This window comes from Zea mays, chromosome 2 (genome assembly GCF_902167145.1).
Source record: "Zea mays cultivar B73 chromosome 2, Zm-B73-REFERENCE-NAM-5.0, whole genome shotgun sequence".
In the NCBI taxonomy this organism is placed as follows: Eukaryota; Viridiplantae; Streptophyta; class Magnoliopsida; order Poales; family Poaceae; genus Zea; species Zea mays.
Genome location: NC_050097.1, coordinates 218,031,642 through 218,056,399, shown reverse-complemented (window position 1 = coordinate 218,056,399; position 24,758 = coordinate 218,031,642). Strand labels below are relative to the sequence as shown.

The 24,758-nt window shown below is 42.0% G+C and overlaps 2 protein-coding genes across 5 annotated transcripts in view; both read left to right on the top strand.

Moving 5' to 3' along the window:
• The window catches only part of LOC103649305 (uncharacterized), a 33,059-nt gene extending 11,080 nt beyond the window's left edge, over positions 1-21,979 (top strand). The window contains exons 5-27 of one of the 4 annotated variants that reach the window (XM_035965508.1): positions 15,351-15,440; positions 15,545-15,699; positions 15,794-16,006; positions 16,087-16,212; positions 16,293-16,426; positions 16,501-16,576; positions 16,662-17,077; positions 17,160-17,358; positions 17,442-17,558; positions 17,636-17,892; positions 17,983-18,055; positions 18,153-18,484; positions 18,587-18,793; positions 18,865-18,888; positions 18,974-19,074; positions 19,169-19,423; positions 19,642-19,833; positions 20,081-20,385; positions 20,606-20,658; positions 20,788-20,833; positions 20,912-21,046; positions 21,310-21,454; positions 21,796-21,979. In XM_035965508.1, the coding sequence (XP_035821401.1) occupies positions 15,368-15,440; positions 15,545-15,699; positions 15,794-16,006; positions 16,087-16,212; positions 16,293-16,426; positions 16,501-16,576; positions 16,662-17,077; positions 17,160-17,358; positions 17,442-17,558; positions 17,636-17,892; positions 17,983-18,055; positions 18,153-18,275 (1,962 nt within the window). In that variant the 5' untranslated portion in view covers positions 15,351-15,367 and the 3' untranslated portion in view covers positions 18,276-18,484; positions 18,587-18,793; positions 18,865-18,888; ... (7 more) ...; positions 21,310-21,454; positions 21,796-21,979. Of the gene's footprint in view, positions 1-15,350; positions 15,441-15,544; positions 15,700-15,793; positions 16,007-16,086; positions 16,213-16,292; positions 16,427-16,500; positions 16,577-16,661; positions 17,078-17,159; positions 17,359-17,441; positions 17,559-17,635; positions 17,893-17,982; positions 18,056-18,152; positions 18,889-18,973; positions 19,075-19,168; positions 19,424-19,641; positions 20,386-20,492; positions 20,659-20,787; positions 20,834-20,911; positions 21,047-21,309; positions 21,455-21,795 lie in introns of all 4 variants that reach the window. The other 3 variants (XM_035965507.1, XM_035965510.1, XM_035965509.1) reach the window with 3 other exon arrangements.
• Positions 11,022-15,334, top strand: LOC118476424 (ATP-dependent DNA helicase PIF1-like). Its single transcript, XM_035965511.1, has one exon. The coding sequence runs from the start codon at positions 11,080-11,082 to the stop codon at positions 12,178-12,180; it is 1,101 nt and encodes a 366-aa protein (XP_035821404.1). The 5' UTR covers positions 11,022-11,079; the 3' UTR covers positions 12,181-15,334.
• Positions 21,980-24,758: the final 2,779 nt, after the last annotated feature.

Genomic DNA, 24,758 nt, shown 5'->3' with positions numbered 1-24,758 from the left:
TACAAGAGTTAAAGCATAGGCTGACTAAACAAGATATTCTTGGTAAGGTCCGAGCCTACGTCTATGTCGTGGAGTTTCAGAAGCGGGGTTTGCCGCATGCCCATTTTCTACTCATAATGCAGAGGAAGTACAAGCTCACATGTCCTGAGCAGTACGACCTTTTGATCTCAGCCGAGATCCCAAGCAACAAGTACCCAGAACTACGAAAGATGGTTATCAAGCATATGATGCATGGCCCGTGTGGGTCGCTAAACCCTAACTGCCCATGCACTAAGGGTCGTAAATCGTGCAAGAATCATTACCCTCGGCCTTTTAGTGACACAACGTTGCAAGGGAAGGATTCGTACCCTATTTACAGACGTCGTGACGATGATCGTAAAGAAAAGGTCCGAGGGTGCGAACTGGACAATAGATGGGTTGTCCCTTATAACCCATACCTCCTTCGTCTCTTCAACTGTCACATCAATGTCGAGGCATGTGGGAGCATCAAGGCTGTTAAATACCTGTTCAAGTACATATACAAAGGCCATGATCGTGCGTCTGTTGTTATGAGAGATGCGAGCAAGGAATACGATGATGTTGATGAGATCAAGCAGTATAGAGATGCAAGGTGGGTGACTCCTCCAGAAGCCTTGTGGAGGATATACGGTTTTGAGCTTAGCCAGATATCTCCACCTGTGATGCAGCTGCAACTCCATCTTCCAAACATGCACATGGTGGCGTTTCACGAGCGGCAAATGGTCGAGCGAGTCGTCAACCGTCCAGGTGTTGATAGGTCAATGCTCACAGCATATTTTGAGGCGAATAGTCTTCACGAGGAGGCTCGTGGCATCCTATATCGTGACTTCCCTGAGTGGTACACTTGGCAGAGTGGTAAGGGTAAAGTATGGCAGCGGAGGAAACGAGATACAGGCGGACAAGTTGGTAGGATAGTCTCTGCTCATCCGGCTGAGGGGGAGCGCTACTATCTTCGTGTTCTCCTAAACCATGTGACTGGTGCCGCCTCCTATGTGGATCTAAGGACAGTTGATGGTGTCACCCTACCCACTTTTCGTGAGGCGGCAGAGAGAAGGGGACTGCTTGAGTCGGACAACACACTAGATGAGTGTCTCACTGAACGTGCTCTTTTCCAGATGCCATCGGCGCTGCGACGGCTTTTTGCCACAATACTGGTGTACTGTGAGCCAAGCGATGTGGCTGTACTCTGGCAGAAACACAAAGATTCTATGTCCGAGGACTACCAACACAGGAGTCAGAACAAAACTCATGTTGAGCAGATGGTATTGATTGACATTAGGAACATGCTGCAGTCAATGGGAAAGGACATAAATACATTCCCTCTACCTCCTATCATCGACGCGTATGACGATGCTATTGGTACTGCTAGGGAGGTTTACGAGGAGGAAAGTATCCAACCGACAGCGGGAGATGTGGCTCTTAAAGACTCTCTTAACGAGGAACAGAGGGCCGCCTATGATAAGATTATGTCTGCCGTTGACACCGATCAGGGCGGGTTGTTCTTTGTGGATGGACCTGGTGGCACCGGTAAGACTTATCTATACAGAGTGTTGCTCGCGACGCTACGCAACCAGGGCAAGATTGCAGTGGCAACAGCTACATCTGGCGTTGCGGCTTCCATAATGCCTGGAGGAAGAACCGCCCATTCACGCTTCAAGATACCACTCACTATTGACGATGGCGCTGTATGTAGCTTCACGAAGCAGAGTGGAACAGCAGAGTTGCTATGGAAAGTGAAAGGGAATTAGGCTTACACCTAGTCCCTAATTAATTTTGGTGGTTGAATCGCCCAACACAAACAATTGGACTAACTAGTTTGCTCTAGATTATATGTTCTACAGGTGCCAAAGGTTCATCTATATCTATACTAAATCGACTGTCCGGAATACCGTAGATTATTCCGGACAGGAGAAGCTTTTTGGAAAAACAGGCCAAGCGCGGACCGTCCGGGCCCTTGCGGCGGACCGTCCGCGACACGAGGATGTCACTCGGCCAGAACCAATGCAAAAATCCAAGTCTGTGCTATGGACTGTCCGGAGGAAAAGCAAAGACCGTCCGAGCCCTTGCGCGGACCGTCCGGCCTCTGGCGCGGACCGTCCGGTAGGTGAGAAACCAAAAAACCCGAAGGTAACGGGTTCGGAGAAATGAATTATAGCGGCCTCGCGGACCGTCCGGACCAGGCGGGCGGACCGTCCGCGACTGGCTCTGTCTGACATCTGACGACGCATTAAATGCAATATAGCCGTTGATATAGCCGTTACTGCTGACCGTTGCATTTTCAGCCGTTGATCTACAGGGGCGGACCGTCCGCACCAGGAGGGCGGACCGTCCGCGCTCGGCAGAATGGCCCAACGGCTAGGAAGTGGTTGGTGGCTATAAATACAACCCCAACCACCTCCATTCATATCACCCAAGCATTCCAACCTTCAACATTCAATACAAGAGCTAGCAATCCATTCCAAGACACATTCAAAGCCTCCATCTCTCCAAGTTTCACTATTGAGATAAGAGATCATTAGTGATTAGTGGCTTGAGAGAAAGTGATCCGTGTGTCATTTGTCGCTCTTGTTGCTTGGCTTTTTAATCGTGCTTTCTTGATTCTTTCATTGCGATCAAAGCTCACTTGTAATTGAGACAAGAGACACCAATCTTGTGGTGATCCTTGTAGGAACTTTGTGTTCCAAGTGATTGAGAAAAGAAAGCTCACTCGATCCGTGGATCGTTTGAGAGAGGGAAGGGTTGAAAGAGACCCGGCCTTTGTGGCCTCCTCAACGGGGAGTAGGTTTGCAAGAACCGAACCTCGGTAAAACAAATCCGCGTGTCACACTCTCCATTTAGTTGCGATTTGTTTTCCACCCTCTCTCGCGGACTCATTTCTTTATTACTAACGCTAACCCGGCTTGTAGTTGTGTTTATATTTGAAAATTTCAGTTTCGCCCTATTCACCCCCCCCTCTAGGCGACTTTCAATTGGTATCAGAGCCCGGTGCTTCATTAGAGCCTAACCGCTCGAAGTGATGTCGGGAGATCACGCCAAGAAGGAGATGGAGACCGGCGACGACAAGCCCACTACAAGCCAAGGGAGCACTTCATCTTCATCGGAAGAGTCCCGCACCAAGAGAAGAGAGAAGAAGAAGAAATCCTCCAAGCGGAAGGAGAAAAGATCTTCCTCTTCTCACCATAAGGAGAAGAAGGAAAAATCTTCTCACAAGCCGCATCGGAGTGGGGACAAGCACAAAAGGATGAGGAAGGTGGTCTTCTACGAGACCGACACTTCATCGACCTCCACCTCCGGCTCCGACGCGGCGTCCGTCACTTCTAAACGCCAAGAGCGTAAGAAGTATAGTAAGATCCCCCTACGCTACCCTCGCGTTCCTAAACATACACCTTTACTTTCCGTCCCATTAGGCAAACCACCAACTTTTAATGGTGAAGATTATGCTATGTGGAGTAATTTGATGCGATTTCATCTAACCTCTCTCCACAAAAGATTATGGGATGTTGTTGAGTATGGTGTACAGGTACCATCCGTAGGGGATGAGGACTACGACACGGACGAAGTGGCCCAAATCGAGCACTTCAACTCTCAAGCCACAACCATTCTCCTTGCCTCTTTAAGCAAGGAGGAATACAACAAAGTACAAGGGTTGAAGAACGCCAAGGAGATTTGGGACCTACTCAAGACCGCGCATGAGGGTGATGAACTCACCAAGATCACCAAGCGGGAAACGATCGAGGGGGAGCTCGGTCGCTTCCGTCTTCGCCAAGGGGAGGAGCCACAAGACATGTACAACCGGCTCAAGACCTTGGTGAACCAAGTGCGCAACCTCGGGAGCATAAAATGGGATGACCACGAAGTGGTTAAGGTTATTCTGAGAGCACTTATTTTCCTTAACCCTACTCAAGTACAATTAATTCGTGGCAATCCTAGATATACTCAAATGACCCCCGAGGAAGTCATCGGAAATTTTGTTAGTTTTGAATGCATGATTAAGGGCTCCAAGAAGATCAACGAGCTTGATGAGCCTTCCACATCCGAGGCGCAACCCGTGGCCTTCAAGGCAACGGAGGAGAAGAAGGAGGAGTCTACACCAAGTAGACAACCAATTGACGCCTCCAAGCTCAACAACGAGGAGATGGCCCTAATCATCAAAAGCTTCCGGCAAATCCTCAAGCAACGGAAGGGGAAGGACTACAAATCCCGTTCCAAGAAGGTTTGCTACAAGTGTGGTAAGCCCGGTCACTTTATTGCTAAATGTCCATTATCAAGTGATAGTGACAGGGACAACGACAAGAAGGGCAAGAGGAAGGAGAAGAAGAAGTACTACAAGAAGAAGGGAGGCGATGCCCATGTTTGTCGGGAGTGGGACTCCGACGAAAGCTCAAGCGACTCCTCCGACGACGAGGACGCCGCCAACATCGCCGTCACCAAAGGCCTCCTCTTCCCCAACGTCGGCCACAAATGCCTCATGGCCAAGGACGGCAAAAAGAAGGTAAAATCAAAATCCTCCACTAAATATGAAACATCTAGTGATGAGGATGATAAAAATGAGGAGGATAACTTGCGTATTCTTTTTGCCAACCTTAACATGGAACAAAAAGAAAAATTAAATGAGCTAATTAGTGCTATCCATGAAAAGGATGATCTCTTGGACTCCCAAGAGGACTTCCTAATCAAGGAAAACAAGAAACATGTTAAGGTTAAAAGTGCTTATGCTCTAGAAAGAGAAAAATGTGAAAAATTATCTAGTGAGCTAAGCACTTGCCATAAGATTTTAGACAACCTTAGAAATGAAAATGCTAATTTGTTGGCTAAGGTTGATTCTCATGTTTGCATTGATCCTAGAAATGATGATGTTGACTTGCTTGCTAGGATTGATGAATTGAATGCTTCCATCGCTAGCCTTAGAAATGAGAATGAGAAATTAATTGCTAAGGCTAAGGATTTTGATGTTTGCAATACTACTATTTCTGACCTTAGAACTAAGAATGATTTGTTGCATGCTAAGGTTATTGAATTAAAGTCTTGCAAACCCTCTACATCTACTATTGAGCATGTGTCCATTTGCACTAGATGTAGAGATATTAATATTGATGCTATCCATGATCACCTTGCCTTAATTAAAAAACAAAATGATCACATAGCACAACTTAATGCTAAAATTAGAGAGCATGACTTAGAAAATGAAAAATTTAAATTGGCTAGAAGCATGCTCTATAATGGGAGACGCCCGGGCATTAAGGACGGCATTGGCTTTCAAAGGGGAGACAATGTCAAAATTAATGCCCCACCTAAAAATTTGTCTAACTTTGTTAAGGGCAAGGCTCCCATGCCTCAGGATAACGAGGGTTACATTTTGTACCCTGCCGGTTATCCCAAAAGCAAAATTAGGAGAATTCACTCTAGGAAGTCTCACTCTGGCCCTAACCATGCTTTTATGTATAAGGGTGAGACATCTAGCTCTAGGCAACCAACCCGTGCCAAGTTGCCTAGAAAGAAAACTCCTAATGCATCAAATGATCATGCCATTTCATTTAAAACTTTTGATGCATCTTATGTGCTTACTAGCAAATCCGGCAAGGTAGTTGCCAAATTTGTTGGGGGCAAGCACAAGGGTTCCAAGACTTGTGTTTGGGTACCCAAAGTTCTTGTATCTAATGCCAAAGGACCCAAAACCGTTTGGGTACCTAAAACAAAGAACTAAACTTGTTTTGTAGGTTTATGCATCCGGGGGCTCAAGTTGGATACTCGACAGTGGGTGCACAAACCATATGACAGGGGAGAAAAAGATGTTCTCCTCATATGAGAAAAACCAAGATCCCCAACGAGCTATCACATTCGGGGATGGAAATCAAGGTTTGGTCAAAGGTTTGGGTAAAATTGCTATATCACCTGACCATACTATTTCCAATGTTTTTCTTGTAGATTCTTTAGATTACAATTTGCTTTCCGTATCCCAATTATGTAAAATGGGCTACAACTGTCTTTTTACTGATACTGGTGTTACTGTCTTTAGAAGAAGTGACGATTCAATAGCTTTTAAGGGAGTGTTAGAGGGTCAGCTATACTTGGTAGATTTTGAAAGAGCTGAACTCGACACTTGCTTAGTTGCTAAGACTAACTTGGGTTGGCTTTGGCACCGCCGACTAGCCCATGTTGGAATGAAGAATCTTCACAAGCTTTTAAAGGGAGAACATATTTTAGGACTAACAAATGTTCATTTTGAGAAAGACAGGATTTGTAGCGCATGTCAAGCAGGGAAGCAAGTTGGCACTCATCATCCACACAAGAACATAATGACTACCGACAGGCCACTGGAGCTCCTACACATGGATTTGTTCGGCCCGATCGCTTACATAAGCATCGGCGGTAGTAAGTATTGTCTCGTAATTGTGGATGATTATTCTCGCTTCACTTGGGTATTCTTTTTACAGGAAAAATCTCAAACCCAAGAGACCTTAAAGGGATTCTTGAGACGAGCTCAAAATGAGTTCGGCTTAAGGATCAAGAAAATAAGAAGCGACAATGGGACGGAGTTCAAGAACTCTCAAATTGAAAGCTTCCTTGAGGAGGAGGGCATCAAGCATGAGTTCTCTTCTCCCTACACGCCACAACAAAACGGTGTAGTGGAGAGGAAGAATCGAACTCTATTGGACATGGCAAGAACCATGCTTGATGAGTACAAGACACCGGACCGGTTTTGGGCCGAAGCGGTCAACACCGCCTGCTACGCCATCAACCGGTTATATCTTCACCGAATCCTCAAGAAGACATCATATGAACTCCTAACCGGTAAAAAGCCCAATATTTCATATTTTAGAGTTTTTGGTAGCAAATGCTTCATTCTTATTAAAAGAGGTAGAAAATCAAAATTTGCTCCTAAAACTGTAGAAGGCTTTTTACTTGGTTATGACTCAAACACAAGGGCATATAGGGTCTTTAACAAGTCCACTGGACTAGTTGAAGTCTCGTGTGACGTTGTGTTTGATGAAACTAACGGCTCTCAAGTAGAGCAAGTTGATCTTGATGAGATAGGTGAAGAACAGGCTCCATGTATCGCGCTAAGGAACATGTCCATCGGGGATGTGTGTCCTAAGGAATCCGAAGAGCCTCCAAGTACACAAGATCAACCATCTTCCTCCATGCAAGCATCTCCACCAACTCAAAATGAGGATGAGGCTCAAAATGATGAAGAGCAAAATCAAGAAGACGAACCACCTCAAGGTGATAGCAATGATCAAGGGGGAGATACAAATGATCAAGAAAAGGAGAATGAGGAAGAACTAAGACCGCCACACCCAAGAGTCCACCAAGCAATCCAACGAGATCACCCCGTCGACACCATCCTCGGCGACATTCATAAGGGGGTAACTACTCGATCTCGGGTTGCTCATTTTTGTGAACATTACTCTTTTGTTTCCTCTATTGAGCCACACAGGGTAGAGGAAGCTCTCCAAGATTCGGATTGGGTGGTGGCGATGCAAGAAGAGCTCAACAATTTCACCAGGAACGAGGTATGGCATTTAGTTCCACGTCCTAACCAAAATGTTGTAGGAACCAAATGGGTCTTCCGCAACAAGCAAGATGAGCATGGTGTGGTGACAAGGAACAAAGCTCGACTCGTGGCCAAAGGGTATTCACAAGTCGAAGGTTTGGATTTCGGTGAAACCTATGCACCCGTAGCTAGGCTTGAGTCAATTCGCATATTATTGGCCTATGCTACTTACCATGACTTTAAGCTCTATCAAATGGACGTGAAAAGTGCCTTCCTCAATGGACCAATCAAGGAAGAGGTCTATGTTGAGCAACCTCCCGGCTTTGAAGACAGTAAGTATCCTAACCATGTCTATAGGCTCTCTAAGGCGCTTTATGGGCTCAAGCAAGCCCCAAGAGCATGGTATGAATGCCTAAGAGATTTCCTTATTGCTAATGGCTTCAAAGTTGGCAAGGCCGATCCTACACTCTTTACTAAAACTCTTGAAAATGACTTGTTTGTATGCCAAATTTATGTTGATGATATCATATTTGGGTCTACTAACGAGTCTACATGTGAAGAGTTTAGTAGGATCATGACACAGAAATTCGAGATGTCGATGATGGGGGAGTTGAAGTATTTTCTAGGATTCCAAGTCAAGCAACTCCAAGAGGGCACCTTCATTAGCCAAACGAAGTACACTCAAGACATTCTTGCTAAGTTTGGGATGAAGGATGCCAAGCCCATCAAGACACCCATGGGAACAAATGGGCATCTCGACCTCGACACGGGAGGTAAGTCCGTGGATCAAAAGGTATACCGGTCGATGATTGGTCCATTGCTTTATTTATGTGCATCTCGACCGGACATTATGCTTTCCGTTTGCATGTGTGCAAGATTCCAATCCGACCCTAAGGAATCACACCTTACGGCCGTAAAACGAATCTTGAGATATTTGGCTTATACACCTAAGTTTGGGCTTTGGTATCCTAGGGGATCCACATTTGATTTAATTGGTTATTCCGATGCCGATTGGGCAGGGTGTAAGATTAATAGGAAGAGCACATCGGGGACTTGCCAGTTCTTGGGAAGATCCTTGGTGTCTTGGGCTTCAAAGAAGCAAAATTCAGTTGCTCTTTCCACCGCCGAAGCCGAGTATATTGCCGCAGGCCATTGTTGCGCGCAATTGCTTTGGATGAGGCAAACCCTGCGGGACTACGGTTACAAATTAACCAAAGTTCCTTTGCTATGTGATAATGAGAGTGCAATCAAAATGGCCGACAATCCCGTCGAGCATAGCCGCACTAAACACATAGCCATTCGGTATCATTTTCTTAGGGATCACCAACAAAAGGGAGATATCGAGATTTCTTACATTAATACTAAAGATCAATTAGCCGATATCTTTACCAAGCCGCTTGATGAACAATCTTTTACCAAAATTAGGCATGAGCTAAATATTCTTGATTCTAGGAATTTCTTTTGTTAACTTGCACTCATAGCTCATTTGTATACCTTTGATCATATATCTTTCATATGCTATGACTAATGTGTTTTCAAGTCTATTTCAAACCAAGTCACAGGTGTATTGAAAGGGAATTGGAGTGTTCGGCGAAGACAAAGGCTTCCACTACGTAACTCATCTTTCGCCGTCGCTCCAAGCAACTCTCCGTTCTAAGGGGAGAAAACATGAGCACCAAGCAAAAGGACTTCGTCTTTGGTATAATCTTAACTCATCTCTTTATGACCAAAGAGGAAGATAGCACTTCGAGGGCTCTAATGATTCCGTTTTTGGCGATTCATGCCAAAAAGGGGGAGAAATGAGCCCAAAGCAAAAGGACCGCACCATCACCAATTTCGAAAACTTAAGTATTGAATATTTTCAATTGGTATCCTATTGTGCTCAAAAGAGGGAGAAAATAGTAATTCAAAATAACATATCAAAACCCTCTTGAACACTAAGAGGAGAATTTCATTTAGGGGGAGTTTTGTTTAGTCAAAGGAAAAGCATTTGAAACAGGGGGAGAAAATTTCAAATCTTGAAAATGCTTTGAAAAATCTTTTTCATTTTGCCTTTGACTATTTGCAAAAGAACTTTGAAATGGATTTACAAAAGAATTTGCAAAAACAAAACATGTGGTGCAATCGTGGTCCAAAATGTTATATAAGAATGAAAGCAATCCATGCATATCTTGTAAGTATTTATATTGGCTCAATTCCAAGCAACCTTTGCACTTATATTATGCAAACTAGTTCAATTATGCACTTCTATATTTGCTTTGGTTTGTGTTGGCATCAATCACCAAAAAGGGGGAGATTGAAAGGGAATTAGGCTTACACCTAGTCCCTAATTAATTTTGGTGGTTGAATCGCCCAACACAAACAATTGGACTAACTAGTTTGCTCTAGATTATATGTTCTACAGGTGCCAAAGGTTCATCTATATCTATACTAAATCGACTGTCCGGAATACCGTAGATTATTCCGGACAGGAGAAGCTTTTTGGAAAAACAGGCCAAGCGCGGACCGTCCGGGCCCTTGCGGCGGACCGTCCGCGACACGAGGATGTCACTCGGCCAGAACCAATGCAAAAATCCAAGTCTGTGCTATGGACTGTCCGGAGGAAAAGCAAAGACCGTCCGAGCCCTTGCGCGGACCGTCCGGCCTCTGGCGCGGACCGTCCGGTAGGTGAGAAACCAAAAAACCCGAAGGTAACGGGTTCGGAGAAATGAATTATAGCGGCCTCGCGGACCGTCCGGACCAGGCGGGCGGACCGTCCGCGACTGGCTCTGTCTGACATCTGACGACGCATTAAATGCAATATAGCCGTTGATATAGCCGTTACTGCTGACCGTTGCATTTTCAGCCGTTGATCTACAGGGGCGGACCGTCCGCACCAGGAGGGCGGACCGTCCGCGCTCGGCAGAATGGCCCAACGGCTAGGAAGTGGTTGGTGGCTATAAATACAACCCCAACCACCTCCATTCATATCACCCAAGCATTCCAACCTTCAACATTCAATACAAGAGCTAGCAATCCATTCCAAGACACATTCAAAGCCTCCATCTCTCCAAGTTTCACTATTGAGATAAGAGATCATTAGTGATTAGTGGCTTGAGAGAAAGTGATCCGTGTGTCATTTGTCGCTCTTGTTGCTTGGCTTTTTAATCGTGCTTTCTTGATTCTTTCATTGCGATCAAAGCTCACTTGTAATTGAGACAAGAGACACCAATCTTGTGGTGATCCTTGTAGGAACTTTGTGTTCCAAGTGATTGAGAAAAGAAAGCTCACTCGATCCGTGGATCGTTTGAGAGAGGGAAGGGTTGAAAGAGACCCGGCCTTTGTGGCCTCCTCAACGGGGAGTAGGTTTGCAAGAACCGAACCTCGGTAAAACAAATCCGCGTGTCACACTCTCCATTTAGTTGCGATTTGTTTTCCACCCTCTCTCGCGGACTCATTTCTTTATTACTAACGCTAACCCGGCTTGTAGTTGTGTTTATATTTGAAAATTTCAGTTTCGCCCTATTCACCCCCCCCCTCTAGGCGACTTTCAGAAAGCATCTCTCATTATCTGGGACGAGGCTTCTATGACTAAGAGACAAGCCGTGGAGGCACTGGACAATAGCATGCGCGATATAATGGGTCGACCCGCACTACCATTTGGTGGTAAAACCATTGTCTTCGGTGGAGATTTCAGACAGGTCTTGCCAGTTGTTCGTAAAGGGTCAAGGGCTCAAGTGGTCGCGTCTTCATTACGGATGTCTTACCTATGGGAGTCCATGTCCCACTTAAAGCTTGTTAGCAACATGAGAGCAAAAAACGACCCTTGGTTTGCGGAGTTTTTGCTGCGCGTAGGCGGTGGAACTGAGGACACAAATAGTGACGGCGACATTCGTCTTCCTGACGATGTGTGTGTGCCTTACAGTGGGAGTGACAGCGATCTTGACAACCTAATAGACTTCGCTTTCCCAAATCTCAATGAAAATATGTCTGATTCCACCTACATCACTTCAAGGGCGATACTGTCAACACGTAATGACTGGGTGGATATGATAAATGCTAAGATGATTGATCGTTTTCAAGGAGAGCATATGGTGTACCATAGTTTCGATAGCGCCATGGATGATCCCCATAACTACTACCCACCTGAGTTCCTAAACACATTGACGCCTAATGGGCTGCCCCCTCATGTTTTGAAGCTCAAGATTGGATGTCCTGTTATATTGCTCCGGAATATAGACCCTGCAAATGGACTTTGCAATGGCACCAGGCTGGTCGTTCGTGGCTTCCAAAGAAATAGCATTGACGCAGAGATTGTACTGGGTCAACACGTTGGAAAACGGATTTTCCTACCGCGTATACCGTTGTGTCCCTCCGATGAAGAGATGTTCCCTTTCCAGTTCAAAAGAAAGCAGTTTCCTGTACGGCTTAGCTTTGCAATGACGGTTAACAAAGCACAGGGTCAGACTATTCCCAATGTTGGTGTATACTTGCCTGAACCAGTGTTCTCTCATGGTCAACTATATGTTGCTCTATCTAGAGCGACAGCCCGATCGAACATCAAGATTCTTGTCATCCCAGCCGTCGATGGGAGGAAAAAGTCAAGGAAGGGTGTAAAGAAAAACCCCACCGTAGATTGTGGGACATATACCAAGAACATCGTCTACAAGGAGGTCCTAACAAACTAGACCCATATACGACTGAAACGGAACTCAATCTGTTGCATGCTAAATACATGTAAATGCACGATGCCCTTTGGTGTATAACTGATTTCAGAATCGTTTTGTATATATCCTATGTTTTATGATAACTGATTTCATGATCGTTTTGTATTTGTATATATATGTGGCTCATGCTGTTTACCATTGGTTTGCTGCAAATTGAGATTCTGTAAATAGAAATGGCTGATCGTGTTTTTCTGCAGAACTATTTAGAACCCATAACTCTTATTAAATATAATATAACAATAATAATAAGGTAACCAATAGATACTAGGTAAGTGCTCGTGCGTTACAACGGGAACATATAATACCACAAAACCCAAGGCTAACCAATACCCATCATATTTGTAGTGTAATTCGACCAACTTATTTAATTTGAAATATTACCTTGCAGCAACCTTCCACCTTGTTACTGATTCGCTGTCGAAGCCCCTCTTTTCTGGGTGCAGCTTCATTGTAGGTGCTGGTGGAAAGCCACCAGCAGTTCTTCGAGGAGAAGTGGTGAAACTTTCAGAATGTTGTACCGATGTCCCATTCTTTTGTTATGAGCAGACCTTGGAAGTCCCTTTTATTGTGCCCGTGCAATCAACGGTTAGCAAAATAATCGAGTATTATCACTCAAAATCCCCTTTTTGTAGAGTGGTTCAATCAACTGTCGACCAAAATCAAAACGCGGAAGGAAACTCATGAAACTACAAACCGCTTAGGAGTGAAGCATCTGTACAGTTCCCAAAAAAAACAAACCGCTTAGGAGTGAAGTCAAACTGATAATTATAACATGGCTTCTCTGAACTCATTCATTATTGAAGCAACTGTACAGATGCATGTACTGTACATTCAGTAGATGTAGATCAAACCCAACTCTCAAAGCAATATGCTGGTATGGTCCAGAGCAAAGGTTGAAGGAGCGAATTAACAACTCCATGTGGAATTCTGGATCTACGTCTGAGATTGGGAGACAGTACCCAAGCCAGGCTGCCTGTTCTGCTGCTCTTTTTGGTTGTGCTGTTGTGCAGCCGGGATAAACCGTGCAGGTGCAGTGTAAGATGGAAATGGAATGGATGCAGCCAAGATGGATCCGTGGCTATAATAGTTTTCTAGCTTGAGAGAGACAATAGAAGGTCCTGGCTTGAGTGCTTCAAACATATCCTGAATTTTTGTTGCTGTAATAATTTCTGTCGTTCCATCATCAGTGTTGCAGGCTTAGTGTCAGTCTTAGTGTCACCAGAAACCTGAACTGGATAATCAGTCTATTTGGCCTCATCGGAATATAATAAATTAATGTCTCATGAAAACTTGCATTGTTTTTTCGGGTGCCAACAGTGTGATAGAAAATATTTGCCCAATCGTCTCTCACTGATGTGTGCTGTCAGCACAAATGAATTCATTTAGTCAGAAACTGATAGTTTTCTTGTAAAATTTAGTGTGCATTTCCTGCACAAGCAATGAAACATTTTTGTGACTCCAACTTACAGTTTTGTCAAGATGTTGATTTAGAGCTTGCATCTGCTAAACTACTTGACGAATTAACCTCCACCAAAGGGCATCTATAGTTTGTTAGTAGAGTACAGGTATTCAGAATAAACAAACCTGAACTAGAGATTTATGCAATGAAATAAACTCCTCCTGTGATATAGATTTCAAGATATTCTTCAGTTGATACACATCTCTCTCCCTAAGTATAACCGCAAACTTTCTCCAGTCAAGGGCATCATTGAAAGGCAGATCATAGTAGTCTGACAGAATAACTAAAAGGATATAGAAGAATATGTATCAGAACAATGTAATCAGGAAGGAACTAAATTACTCTATTCCCATAAAAAGGAAATAGAAAGAACAATGAGATGCATTGCCAAAGTTTGTAAGTAGAAATACTAACCAGGAACACAACCATAGTGTATTGAGTCAGATATATGGACACTGTTAACTTGTGAACCACCAGGACAGATACAGAACTTGGTACGGTAAAACTGCTTCTGATAAACTAGCTCGTAAAAGCATGCAGTTAATGAGAGAGTACAGGTATTCAGAATGACTGGTTGTGTGAATAGTTAGTATGCAGTACGGTAAAACTGCTTCTGATAAACTAGCTCGTAAACTAGCTGGTAAAACTGCTTCTGGTAAGAGTACAGGTATTCAGAATGACTGGTTGTGTGAATAGTTAGTCATAAATGTGACGTGTGAAGGTAAAGATTAATGAGAGAGAAAAGAGAGAAGTCATCTTTAAACACCATGCAAGCATTATATTTTAGTAAGGTAGCAAAAACAAGTTCACAGCTGCAATATTCCATATGCTTGCAGTTTATTTACATTGTCAAACTTAATTCACCATGAACAGCTCTAATAACTTAATTCACCATGAATTGCTTCTGGCTTTGAGCACTTCATCCACCCACTGAATTCGTATATCCTCAACAGCGTCATCATTATCAGCATTTGCATATGGGCTCTCATAATTTTCCAGAACTGCATAAACAACTTGTGAAATCATTGAACAGTAGTAGCTGAGAATAAAGGAGCGACAGAAATTATAATGGCATGTCAATCTACACTTCCAGGCTTCCTGCTATATGATGCCAGCAGCAATTGGATATTACAAGTTTACAGGTTAAGGGAATGACCAAAAGCTTTATCTTGCGTGATTTGGACAATTTACAGGTCTATGAACCACCCAGGACATGTCCAAGACCACCATAAGGCATCCTATCTAAAACTCTAGATCTATTTACAACATGAATTACTAGAAAGTTCTGTGATTATAATATACACATACTTGGAGAATTAGGTATATGTCTGCAAACAAACGTTTGATGCAAAAATTGTCCGTGCTCCATCTACCCTAAACCCATCCCTGACATCACACTGCATCACTGCTATTCCATTTGACCATGTGATCTCCTCTATGTGCAGTTTGCTGTGCTCACACGCATGAAAATGGTCTGTATGACAAAAAACCAAGTGATTCTGCACTCGTCTCAGTTCTACACTATGAAATAACAGATTGTAACTATCTTAAAGTATTGTTGAGTTTTGGATCATTTGCGAAATTAGCAATATTAATTTTTATGCATCTAACAATTTGTAATGCATGGCAAAGCACGGGCACTGACTTATATTATTATACCTTATGAATGTAGGTTTTTGTCCCGCGAGAATGGAATCTCTAATTGTAGGCTTGTCTCATAACAAGCCAAAAAATTCGGTGGCAACCGCAATAGTTCGAGAAGGTATTATAATTTTCATAGTCTGTATGGATCAATTTCTTTTTAATGACTGATTGCTCCTATACTATAACTAATTTTAGTGTTATCTCATGACTCGTTGCTCCTAGACTATATTTGCACGCAAGGTGATCTTGCTCTCATCGATTTTATTAAGGAAATCCCTTGTGAACCAAGGGTAGAAGTCGTGCTTATTGATGATGCCTTTGTTGAAAGGAAATGGATGGAGTGTTTATTTCAGCCGAACGCATATTTAGGTGACGAGGTAATCCACGCTTAGTTTTTATATTTGGCGACGTTGTTATGTATAAGTTTTTTACTCATCCTGGTATTTTTAACCACAACTTACACACTTGCAGGTTATAGACTGTTACATAAATTTGATAAAAGCTCAGAAGCATCTAAAGTGCCGATCTGGAGGTCGCGTTCACATAGAAAATGCTTTCCAGTTCAATTTCCTGAAGCGAGATGGTGATGTTGAAATTAAAACAGAAGAGCTATATCCAAATAAAGACATGACACAAATATGTAGCGCTGAACGAAGGGTGTTACTTTACTTAGACCATGACATGGTACATATGAGTTTGCAATCTGAACAATTAGTGTATATATGTATTTTATTCTTATGCAAGTATTTATAACTGTTTTGTAGGTGTTTATTCCGATAAACATCCGAGAGACGCACTGGTATCTTGCCGTGATCCATGCAAGAAATATGGAGATACAAGTGCTCGATTCACTTGGTACTTCACAAGATCGCAAAGACCTCACTGACTCTGTGAGTATGCACAAACTAAACAATTATGAATTTAATATTAACTTATCCCAATCTCTAATTTTGTTTTACAATATATATAGATTAAAGGACTACAAAGACAAATAGATATGATATCTCAACGTAAGGAGTTAAAAGACCACAGGTGGCCAGACCTCCAAGTTGCTTCTTGGCCGCTCAGAGAAATAAACATGGGATATGCAAAGCAGACAGATAGGTACGTCCTAAAATCTTCTTTACCAATTTCTTCATTCATACTAAACTTTATGTTGATATTAATGTATATTGTAGCTCTTCATGTGGCCTCTTTCTTTTGAACTATATCGAATACTGGACAGGAGATGAACTGTCTGACAGTTTTACCCAGGTATATTATTACTACTACGACATATATGGACATCTACAGTCAGTGTTACATATATAATGCTAAAATAATTGTTTCTTATTTGTAGGATGACATGTCACACTTTAGGAAAAAAATGGCTGCTATATTACTATCTTCAGACCTGAATAAGAGAAGGGGGTGTCTGTTATACAAAAATGAAAAAGAAGTTGACTCTGGAAGCCCATCTGATGTTGAGATATTAGAAAACCCAACAGATTCTAATAAGAGGAAACTACTCCACGTGCTGGATGATAGCGAAGTAGTGTTTGAAGATGAGGAAGGCCCTATTACTCAAGCAGACTTGCAAAGGTGGTTTGTTGATGATTGGGATAAAAGAGCTCATGTAAAAGTCTCTAACGATGGTTGCACCAATGACTTTTTAATGGTTGGTCTTTCCACAAAGGACATGCCAGTGACCAAAGCCGATTCAATAGATGTTTTATGTGATTATATCATGGCAATAGAAGACGATACGACACTAGAGTAAGTGCTCATTGATTTATTTATTTTATGTATATCGACTACTTAGATTCTTGATATAGAGTTTCGTCATGCTACATTACAGGAGAACATGGGTGCAAAGTTTCAATCCTTTTAAGATAGAAATATCTGTCAAAGACCTGCAAAACATATTAACGACAACTCAAGATATGATTCTAAGATGTTTTGATATGGCTGTTCGGCTGCTTGCCAATAAAGAGTCACGTAGACCGAAAGAAGAAATCATAAATAATAGAAAGCATTATATGGACATGCGTTTTTGGGTAAGTTTGTTTCCAATCATTAATGTATTAATATATAGTATCTACATCTAATCATCATGTGTACATGTATATATACTGTCCAGAGAATGGTTGGTTTTGGTAAACTTCCAAAGTATCATCAGGATCCTACAACAGAAGAGTTAGCCAAAACACTCGATTGTTGGCCATCAATGAATTATTATATCACGGGTTGTAGATATGTAAGTATGTGTTCATTTCGAATGTATTTATAAAGGACACTTCTGTTGTAGGATCCTAATGACTGATATTTTGCAAGGTTCTCATGCCATGGAAATTCAATGGATGTTACGCCCTTTTCGTAATAGATCATGTTAAAAAGCATGTGACTTTTATTGATTTTACACCGACTCAAGATTGGTGTAAACACATGCCATACAAGAGGTTCGCGGAAGCGATTATCATGGCCTCAAAAAAATATAAGATTGCTTACAGCAAGAAACGTTCTGCATGGGCGGAGGATATCTTTAAGTGGGAACATACAATTCAGACTGGTGTTCCAATTGACTTAAGAGGGTATTTTCTTCGTACCACCTTTTCAGCAGTTTAAATTTTTTCTATGATATTCATTGTGTAAAACATAGTTGCCCAAATATTGTTCTATAGGTTTAATACCAGCTACCTCGTTCTACAAGCTATGGCCATGTGGGGGAATGACAGACGACTGAAATTTGTTGGGGTGAGTGTAGCACGTTCGTTTTATGTTCAAAACTTACATTCTAGCTAACTCGTTCTACAAGATAATATGTTTTGTTCTCTTATGTCTTTGTCTGTAGGATGCAAAGACTCTTCGAAGGAACTTTGTGATTGATCTGTTAAGTTATGAGGATAATTCGTGCCGATATGCCATCCCTGCAAACATACAACAGAGACTCATCGATATCGCTAAAAAGGATTAGCTGATTAGTTGTCGACATATTTGTCTGTAATTAAAAATTCTAAATTAACTTTTTAGAATTAATTTGTGTGATATTGATAATGTTTTCCACGTATATTTTGCATATTATAGTGATTTTTGTCGTTCCGTATCAATGTTTCATACAAATTTTTTACTTCCATCGCAACGCACGAGCACATATCTATACTATATATTGTTAACAAGGGCCAAGTAAGTTCTGCGCCAAGCATTTAAATTTCACTTCAATTACTTCATAATCTTTTATCTGGTGCATGATAATAAAACTATTTAATTTTTAACAATTTGTTGTAGGCATTGCTTATGGATTGTGGGGAATGGAACCACTCTGTTCAACAATCTGACTGTTGACTTGATGGATCAGATTATGGATTTTCCTGTTGACCCAATCATGGCAGCTAAGGCCTATAAGTATAAAGCAGAAATACTTCTTAAGGAATACTTGCTAGCAGATTCATATGTTCTATACACTTCTGTGCTCGCGGGGCTTCTGATGTGCAAGTTGGTACTGTTATTTTTACTGATTGTTTTTTATGGCTTGGTTGCTTATGTTTGTGCTCTGGTATATGCAGCCAAGATCAAGATTGGGATCAATGGTGAGTTCGCATCCTCCAATCTGAGTTGTGATGTATTTGAGTTATGCCAGTCGTGTGGGTTTTTATCGTTTTTTTGTTGGTGCAGGGTTCGGTAGGATCGGAAGGCTGGTGGCCAGGGTGGCCCTACAGAGTGACGATGTCGAGCTCGTCGTCGTGAACGACCGCTTCATCAGCACCGACTACATGGTATGGTCCCTCGGCTATTGTGTCTCGTCGGCCAAGAAAGGACATTTGCAAAGAACAAACAAAGAAGCAATCCCTCTATATCTATATATGGCAGCTGGGCTGATGAGGTGTGAAATATGTGTGGTGGTTTCGGCGTGGGAGGACCGCGAAAGGCGATGCCTTTCAGCAGCATGATCCAGGAGATGAAGGGCGAGATCGGCGCCATCGTGTCGCGCGGCGTGCTACGGTTCCGGCCAGGGGGCCACGCCGGGGCCGGGCGAGCGCCGGCAGCCGAGCTGGACGAGGCGCCGCGGGAGGGCTGCTGGGCGCAGTTGCCTCTCGATCTTCTGCGTATGATTAATACCATGGGGTATTCTTATTTTACTTAGTTTTGATGGTTCACATACCACAACAGCCAAATAAACAATCTACATTAATCAGTTTTTTGTCAATCTAAATAATGAAATAGTTATTATTAATACCATGGGATATTCATTTCATATTGTTCATTACTACCCACATGCCCTGTCTCTTCTGAGGGTAATAATAAAGGATAATCATGACCAATGCTCTGATTTGGTAATGCAGAGTGATATAGAGATGGTTCTACCAATCATGGTTGGAGGTTACACAGACTTCTTTTGTTCTATGCTCCATACAAGGAATTGTGGATTCATCTTCCGAGGGTCGTAGACTCCGATCAATCCAAATTGATATGTGTTTTCTTGGTCAATCATGGTTGGATTCATCTTCCGAGGATCTAGACTCCACTAAGACTGTGTATCCTTCAGCCAATATTATCTATTGATCTTTTTGTTTCTTGTTTACTGGATTAAATGTAGTTTCTTTGTTTATAAATACAAAGTCTAGACCACAACTAAAAATGTATAACAAACAAAATTGTTACTTTTGTGAAAAAAAACACTGGACAGGAGGAGGCTAGCTAATCAACCAATCAATCCATAGAGATCCAAGTGCTCCTATGTGTTCCTCAACTCTGATTTGATATGGATATACAACTATAAAGCCTTTGACAAGCTGGAGGGTGTTGAGGTTGCATGGAGTCAGTCAAGGATCAACGACTCTGTCATGGTTTGCTCATAGAATATGGAGCAGCTAAGCACAGAGATCCAACTGCTGAGGACCTTCAGGCACAAGAACATTGTCAAGCTGTTTGCCTCTTGGATCGATGAGGACAAGGACATTGTAAATATCATCATAGAGTACTTCACATCAGGCAGCTTGAGACAGTACATGTTGTTTCTTTCGTTCGTTCCACTTCTGAATGTTCATACCAAACATCTCTCTGTGTTTCTATTCTCAACCAAATTGGTGAGATATTTTTAAACTACGTCAATCTAACATTTATTTTATTTTATTTCTTTGTGTGACTCTAAACATATATCTGTTGATTTGTGGTCGTGTCTATTTCCCACCAGTTTCTTGTAAAGCAGATTTGGCTGAATAACTTGGCTGTGTGGGGGAGGGGGAGGGAGAGAGATATTTTGCCTCATATGCTCGTTCGCTAATTAGTTGCATCAACACTGAGCAGGTGACATCATGCAAGCTGTGGCATCAAGTAGGAGAGTCATTCAAACCTCCAAAGTATGAATTTAATAGTCTGCAACTCATATGATGATCCTCAACTGTCATTTTAACAGAAACTGGGACATAGTTCACATAAGCTCTTCTTTATGTACTCTCTCCCATGATGTGACTTGCATGTTTATGCAGGACATGCACAACCGTTTCATGGACTTTCTATAACTTCTATGAGAAGGTAATTTTACATTTATGGTTCGTGGGATACCAGTTCATAATTTTACAGTTGTTCATCTATATATTTATGTTGGTATAGAGAGAGCAAGATTGATAAAAAGACTTGCCAAAATCAAAGAGGAGCAGGGACAGATTGATGAGGCTGTTGGTTTGATGTAAGAAGTTGTAAGTTTGCACCATACTGAATTTGGACCAGCGTACCGGATTTGTCAAGGTCTGTTTTATTTTTCATAAATACTCCTGAACACATTCCTCATTTTAGAATTTGACAACTCTTGTAACATATAATTCCTGAAAGCACTCCTTGATAGTAATTAGTCAACAATTTAGGGCGGAAGAAGCTTTATATATGCGTCATCTTGAAAATGACTAAATGAGTACTTTCATATCTGGCATCTGTTGTTTAAATACCAGGGTCTTTTCCCCCACATTTTCTCAAGCGTTGGTTTTTTGTTTTTTCCCCTTCCTCTGTACAAGGCTACGCTTTGATTGAATACGAGAAGTTTGAAGAAGTTCAGGTTGCAATAAAAGATCTGGATGGAGCTGACCTTTATAAACAAATAATGAGTGTTGATTGGGCATTTAGCAGTGGCCCTGCTAAACGCAAACATACTCGGAAATGGTATTCCCTTCTCCCTTTTTCTACAATTTCGGTAGGGGAAAAACAAGGCAAGGTGCAGCGCTTAGTTTTCCCTTCCCCTTTTTGGCTAGCTGTGTTAGTTTGTTGGACCCAAATATTTGGGTGGTACATATTTCACAATGATGCTCAACATTAGAGTTTAAAATATCTAAAGAAAGGTTTGATCTGATCCTGATTTGGTGATGGAAGGAGGTTTTATAAATTGTCAGGGCTAATAGATGCTTGGGTTGTTACTATTTCCCCTCAGTTCTTTTTTTATGCTTGGTTGTTTCTTAGCCACTAACTAAATGAAATATTATCCGGTACTTTTTGTGTTTTGTCAGGTCACCACCAAGAGCTCGTTCAAGGACCCCACCCAGGAGAAGGCACTGATGTTTTCCCAGCACCTCGTGAACTACTTGCTATGTGTGATGTACAATAAGAAGTCTAAGGATTCGAAATATTACCTTGGTGTATGTGGATCACCTGATTTCGATGGTGGTTATTAAATTGCCTGATGTTTCCTTATTTGGGACTCCAAATATTAGCTTTGAACTCTGGTTTAAGTTGATGAGACATGGAGGTGCACTTAGACGCTTACCATTATGTTTGGCATGTTAGTTGGAGACGATTGTAAGTCAGTCCACGTCACGTCCGAACTTGTGATCTGCTAAGCTCACCAACCCCTCCCCATATTTATGATATTTTCTATGGGTTTGTAGGTGCATGCATCCTTTTATGTTGCCATCAATCTAAATTTGTAGTAACTTTTAATTCTATATTGATTTCATAGAGTTAAACTACTTGAGAAGGTATTGGAATCTAATTAACTTGCACCTCTCGATTATGTGTCCTAGATTTAACATGCACCTCTCGTGATATAAATAAACCGTAGCAACGTACGGGCACACACCTATTAGAGTCTTATAGAGTAGTAGAGATATGGTTCCGTCGCAACGCACGGGCACCCACCTAGTGATAGTACTAATAGCTGAAGAATAACTTCTTTTCCAAACTTCTTTTTATAGCATCTTCTGCCATAGTCGTTTCCTAGTTTTTTTTAATAAACAAAATCCCAAAAATCTAAGCTTTGCTGTTGCCAAGGAGAGGGGAAAATATATACAGTATGTATAAAAGTGCATGTACAAGTCGTACGGAAGCTAAGAAACAGTACGAGGAACCCCAGTGAATATATATCAAAAAAAAATCACAGTGAGTTACGTTGCTAATTCCCCATTTGATCTCCCTTGTCGGTGAAAACAACTCAAACAACTGTGCGAAATCCAATCCAAGCAGTGTCGTCGACCAATGGGCAATGGCGACGTGTTCATGTCAGGGTAATTATTAGTTGTCTTAATTACCTCCACCGGCATGCGGGCGTGTTGGAATCGTGTGAGCCGGCCGGAAAAGCTGAAGACGGGGTAGTTGGCCCGTTAATCTCACACACACGTATCATCCGACGCAGTCTGGGACACTAGATTCTGCCTCAAGGTTCCTAACAAACTCTGATCCATCCATTACTTTAGTCTTGTTTAATGAAAATTTTGAAGAACGAAATTAGACGGAAGAGACACGCACGCCGATCGTACTGAGAATAAGAAAAGACCCAAGCGAAGAAAATACAACGAAACAATAGCCCCAAAGAGGTCAGAACTACTGAACTAGAAGTCTAGAACCAGCAAACAGTAGGAAATTGCCAGTTCGTTAAAGAAAAAAAAAACTGTGTAGCTGACACATCATCAGATCAGATCCATCATTCTCCAATCGTAGCGGCGGCCGGCCATGTGTTGGTCCGTTCAATTGATCTCGTCCGATGTAATTACATGTCACATCGTTCTCCAATCCATCGAATCCTGACAGATGTGTTCGCATTAAAGTGGCTTGTGTTGCGATTTATATGCAAATTTAGCTTCTTAAACTCAATTCGTTGCTGATGTGGGAACATGAGTGCAAGACAAGTGGCGTTACGTGCTGAAAGATTGGGACAGGAAACCGACATTTCTACAGCGTTGTGCCGATCGATGTGATGCGTAAAGGCGCCAGTACTGCCCACTAATTCCAGTGCTTGATCTAGGTGCTCATGAGATTGCAACGTTTCACCGCCTTTTTCATATTCTTTTGTTTTCTTCCTGCCGCATATTAGGTGATCACCAGGGTTTGGGTCGATGGCCTTAGGGATGAAAACGGACGGAAAAACCCTCTCTCCCGTTTCCGTATCCACATTTTATCATCGAAAACGGGATCGAGTCCGGAATAGTCAGTAACGGAAACGGGAGCAGGATAAACAGAATTGCGAAAACGAACGGAAACAAAAATACTAACGGAAACTCATAATTTAATACAAATAGAAATGTTATTGATGTTTGACTAGTGATTGGCAGAACAATAACATAAAATAAATAGATATAGAGAGGCAACATTCTATTGTTGTTTGGTTGCTAAATGTGTATATTTAGCTACATCCGATGTTGTTTAAGACTTTAGATCACTTGTCATTTGAAAAGAGCCGGTGGTTACAATGGTCAACTATGCTATAATTTGTCACCTAAATACACAAGGATTTAGTTTATATACTAATGCATATTAGGCTCGTCTCATATTTGTCAAATACGGAATAAATATGGGTTCAATCCGGAAAAAAACGGGATCCCGCAAAAACGGACGGAATAAGCTCTCTCCCGTTTCCGTCCCATTTCCATATTTTTCTGTAAATACAGAAACGGTCGAGTCAAATGTAGAAAACGGTACGGGTCGGGACGGGATTTTTTCCGTCCGTTTTCAACCCTAGATGGCCTGCCGCGAGTACTAGAACTAGGTGTCTTGCACTAGCTCGGTTATTGAGTCATCAAACTATAAGACTCTCACCTCACCACGAATGAGGTTATTCAGCAAGCTCAAATTCATAGAGATTGACCATTAGACATAAATCCATATAGTTCTTGCATCTTATAGTATTAGTGGAGCGTTATACTCTATTGTCACCTAGATGGTTCGAAGTTTATAGGATAGTTGAGTGGCTATTTGATATTGTTGTCATCTCCCGATCATTGTTGTCAGGGTGACGTGTGCTTATACCAGGGATGCCTCGAGACAATACATAAGGACCACTCTAATATAAGAGCACCATCGTCTAATGTAACCCCCAACCAAAGTCTTATTTGTTTCGGCTTTTTTCTGACAATTTTTTCTGAGAATCTGGTTATGGGGAAAATCTAAGTATCATAAGAATTATATGCGGAGTAAGGTGAAGGAGTCCATAAGGTTTAGCATCTAGAAATTGACGAATCCCTCCTATTACGACAACTCG

Bases quoted from the DNA above. Each gene is read 5' to 3' on its own strand.
- LOC118476424 (XM_035965511.1), top strand. From the start codon at position 11,080: ATGACTAAGAGACAAGCCGTGGAGGCACTGGACAATAGCATGCGCGAT.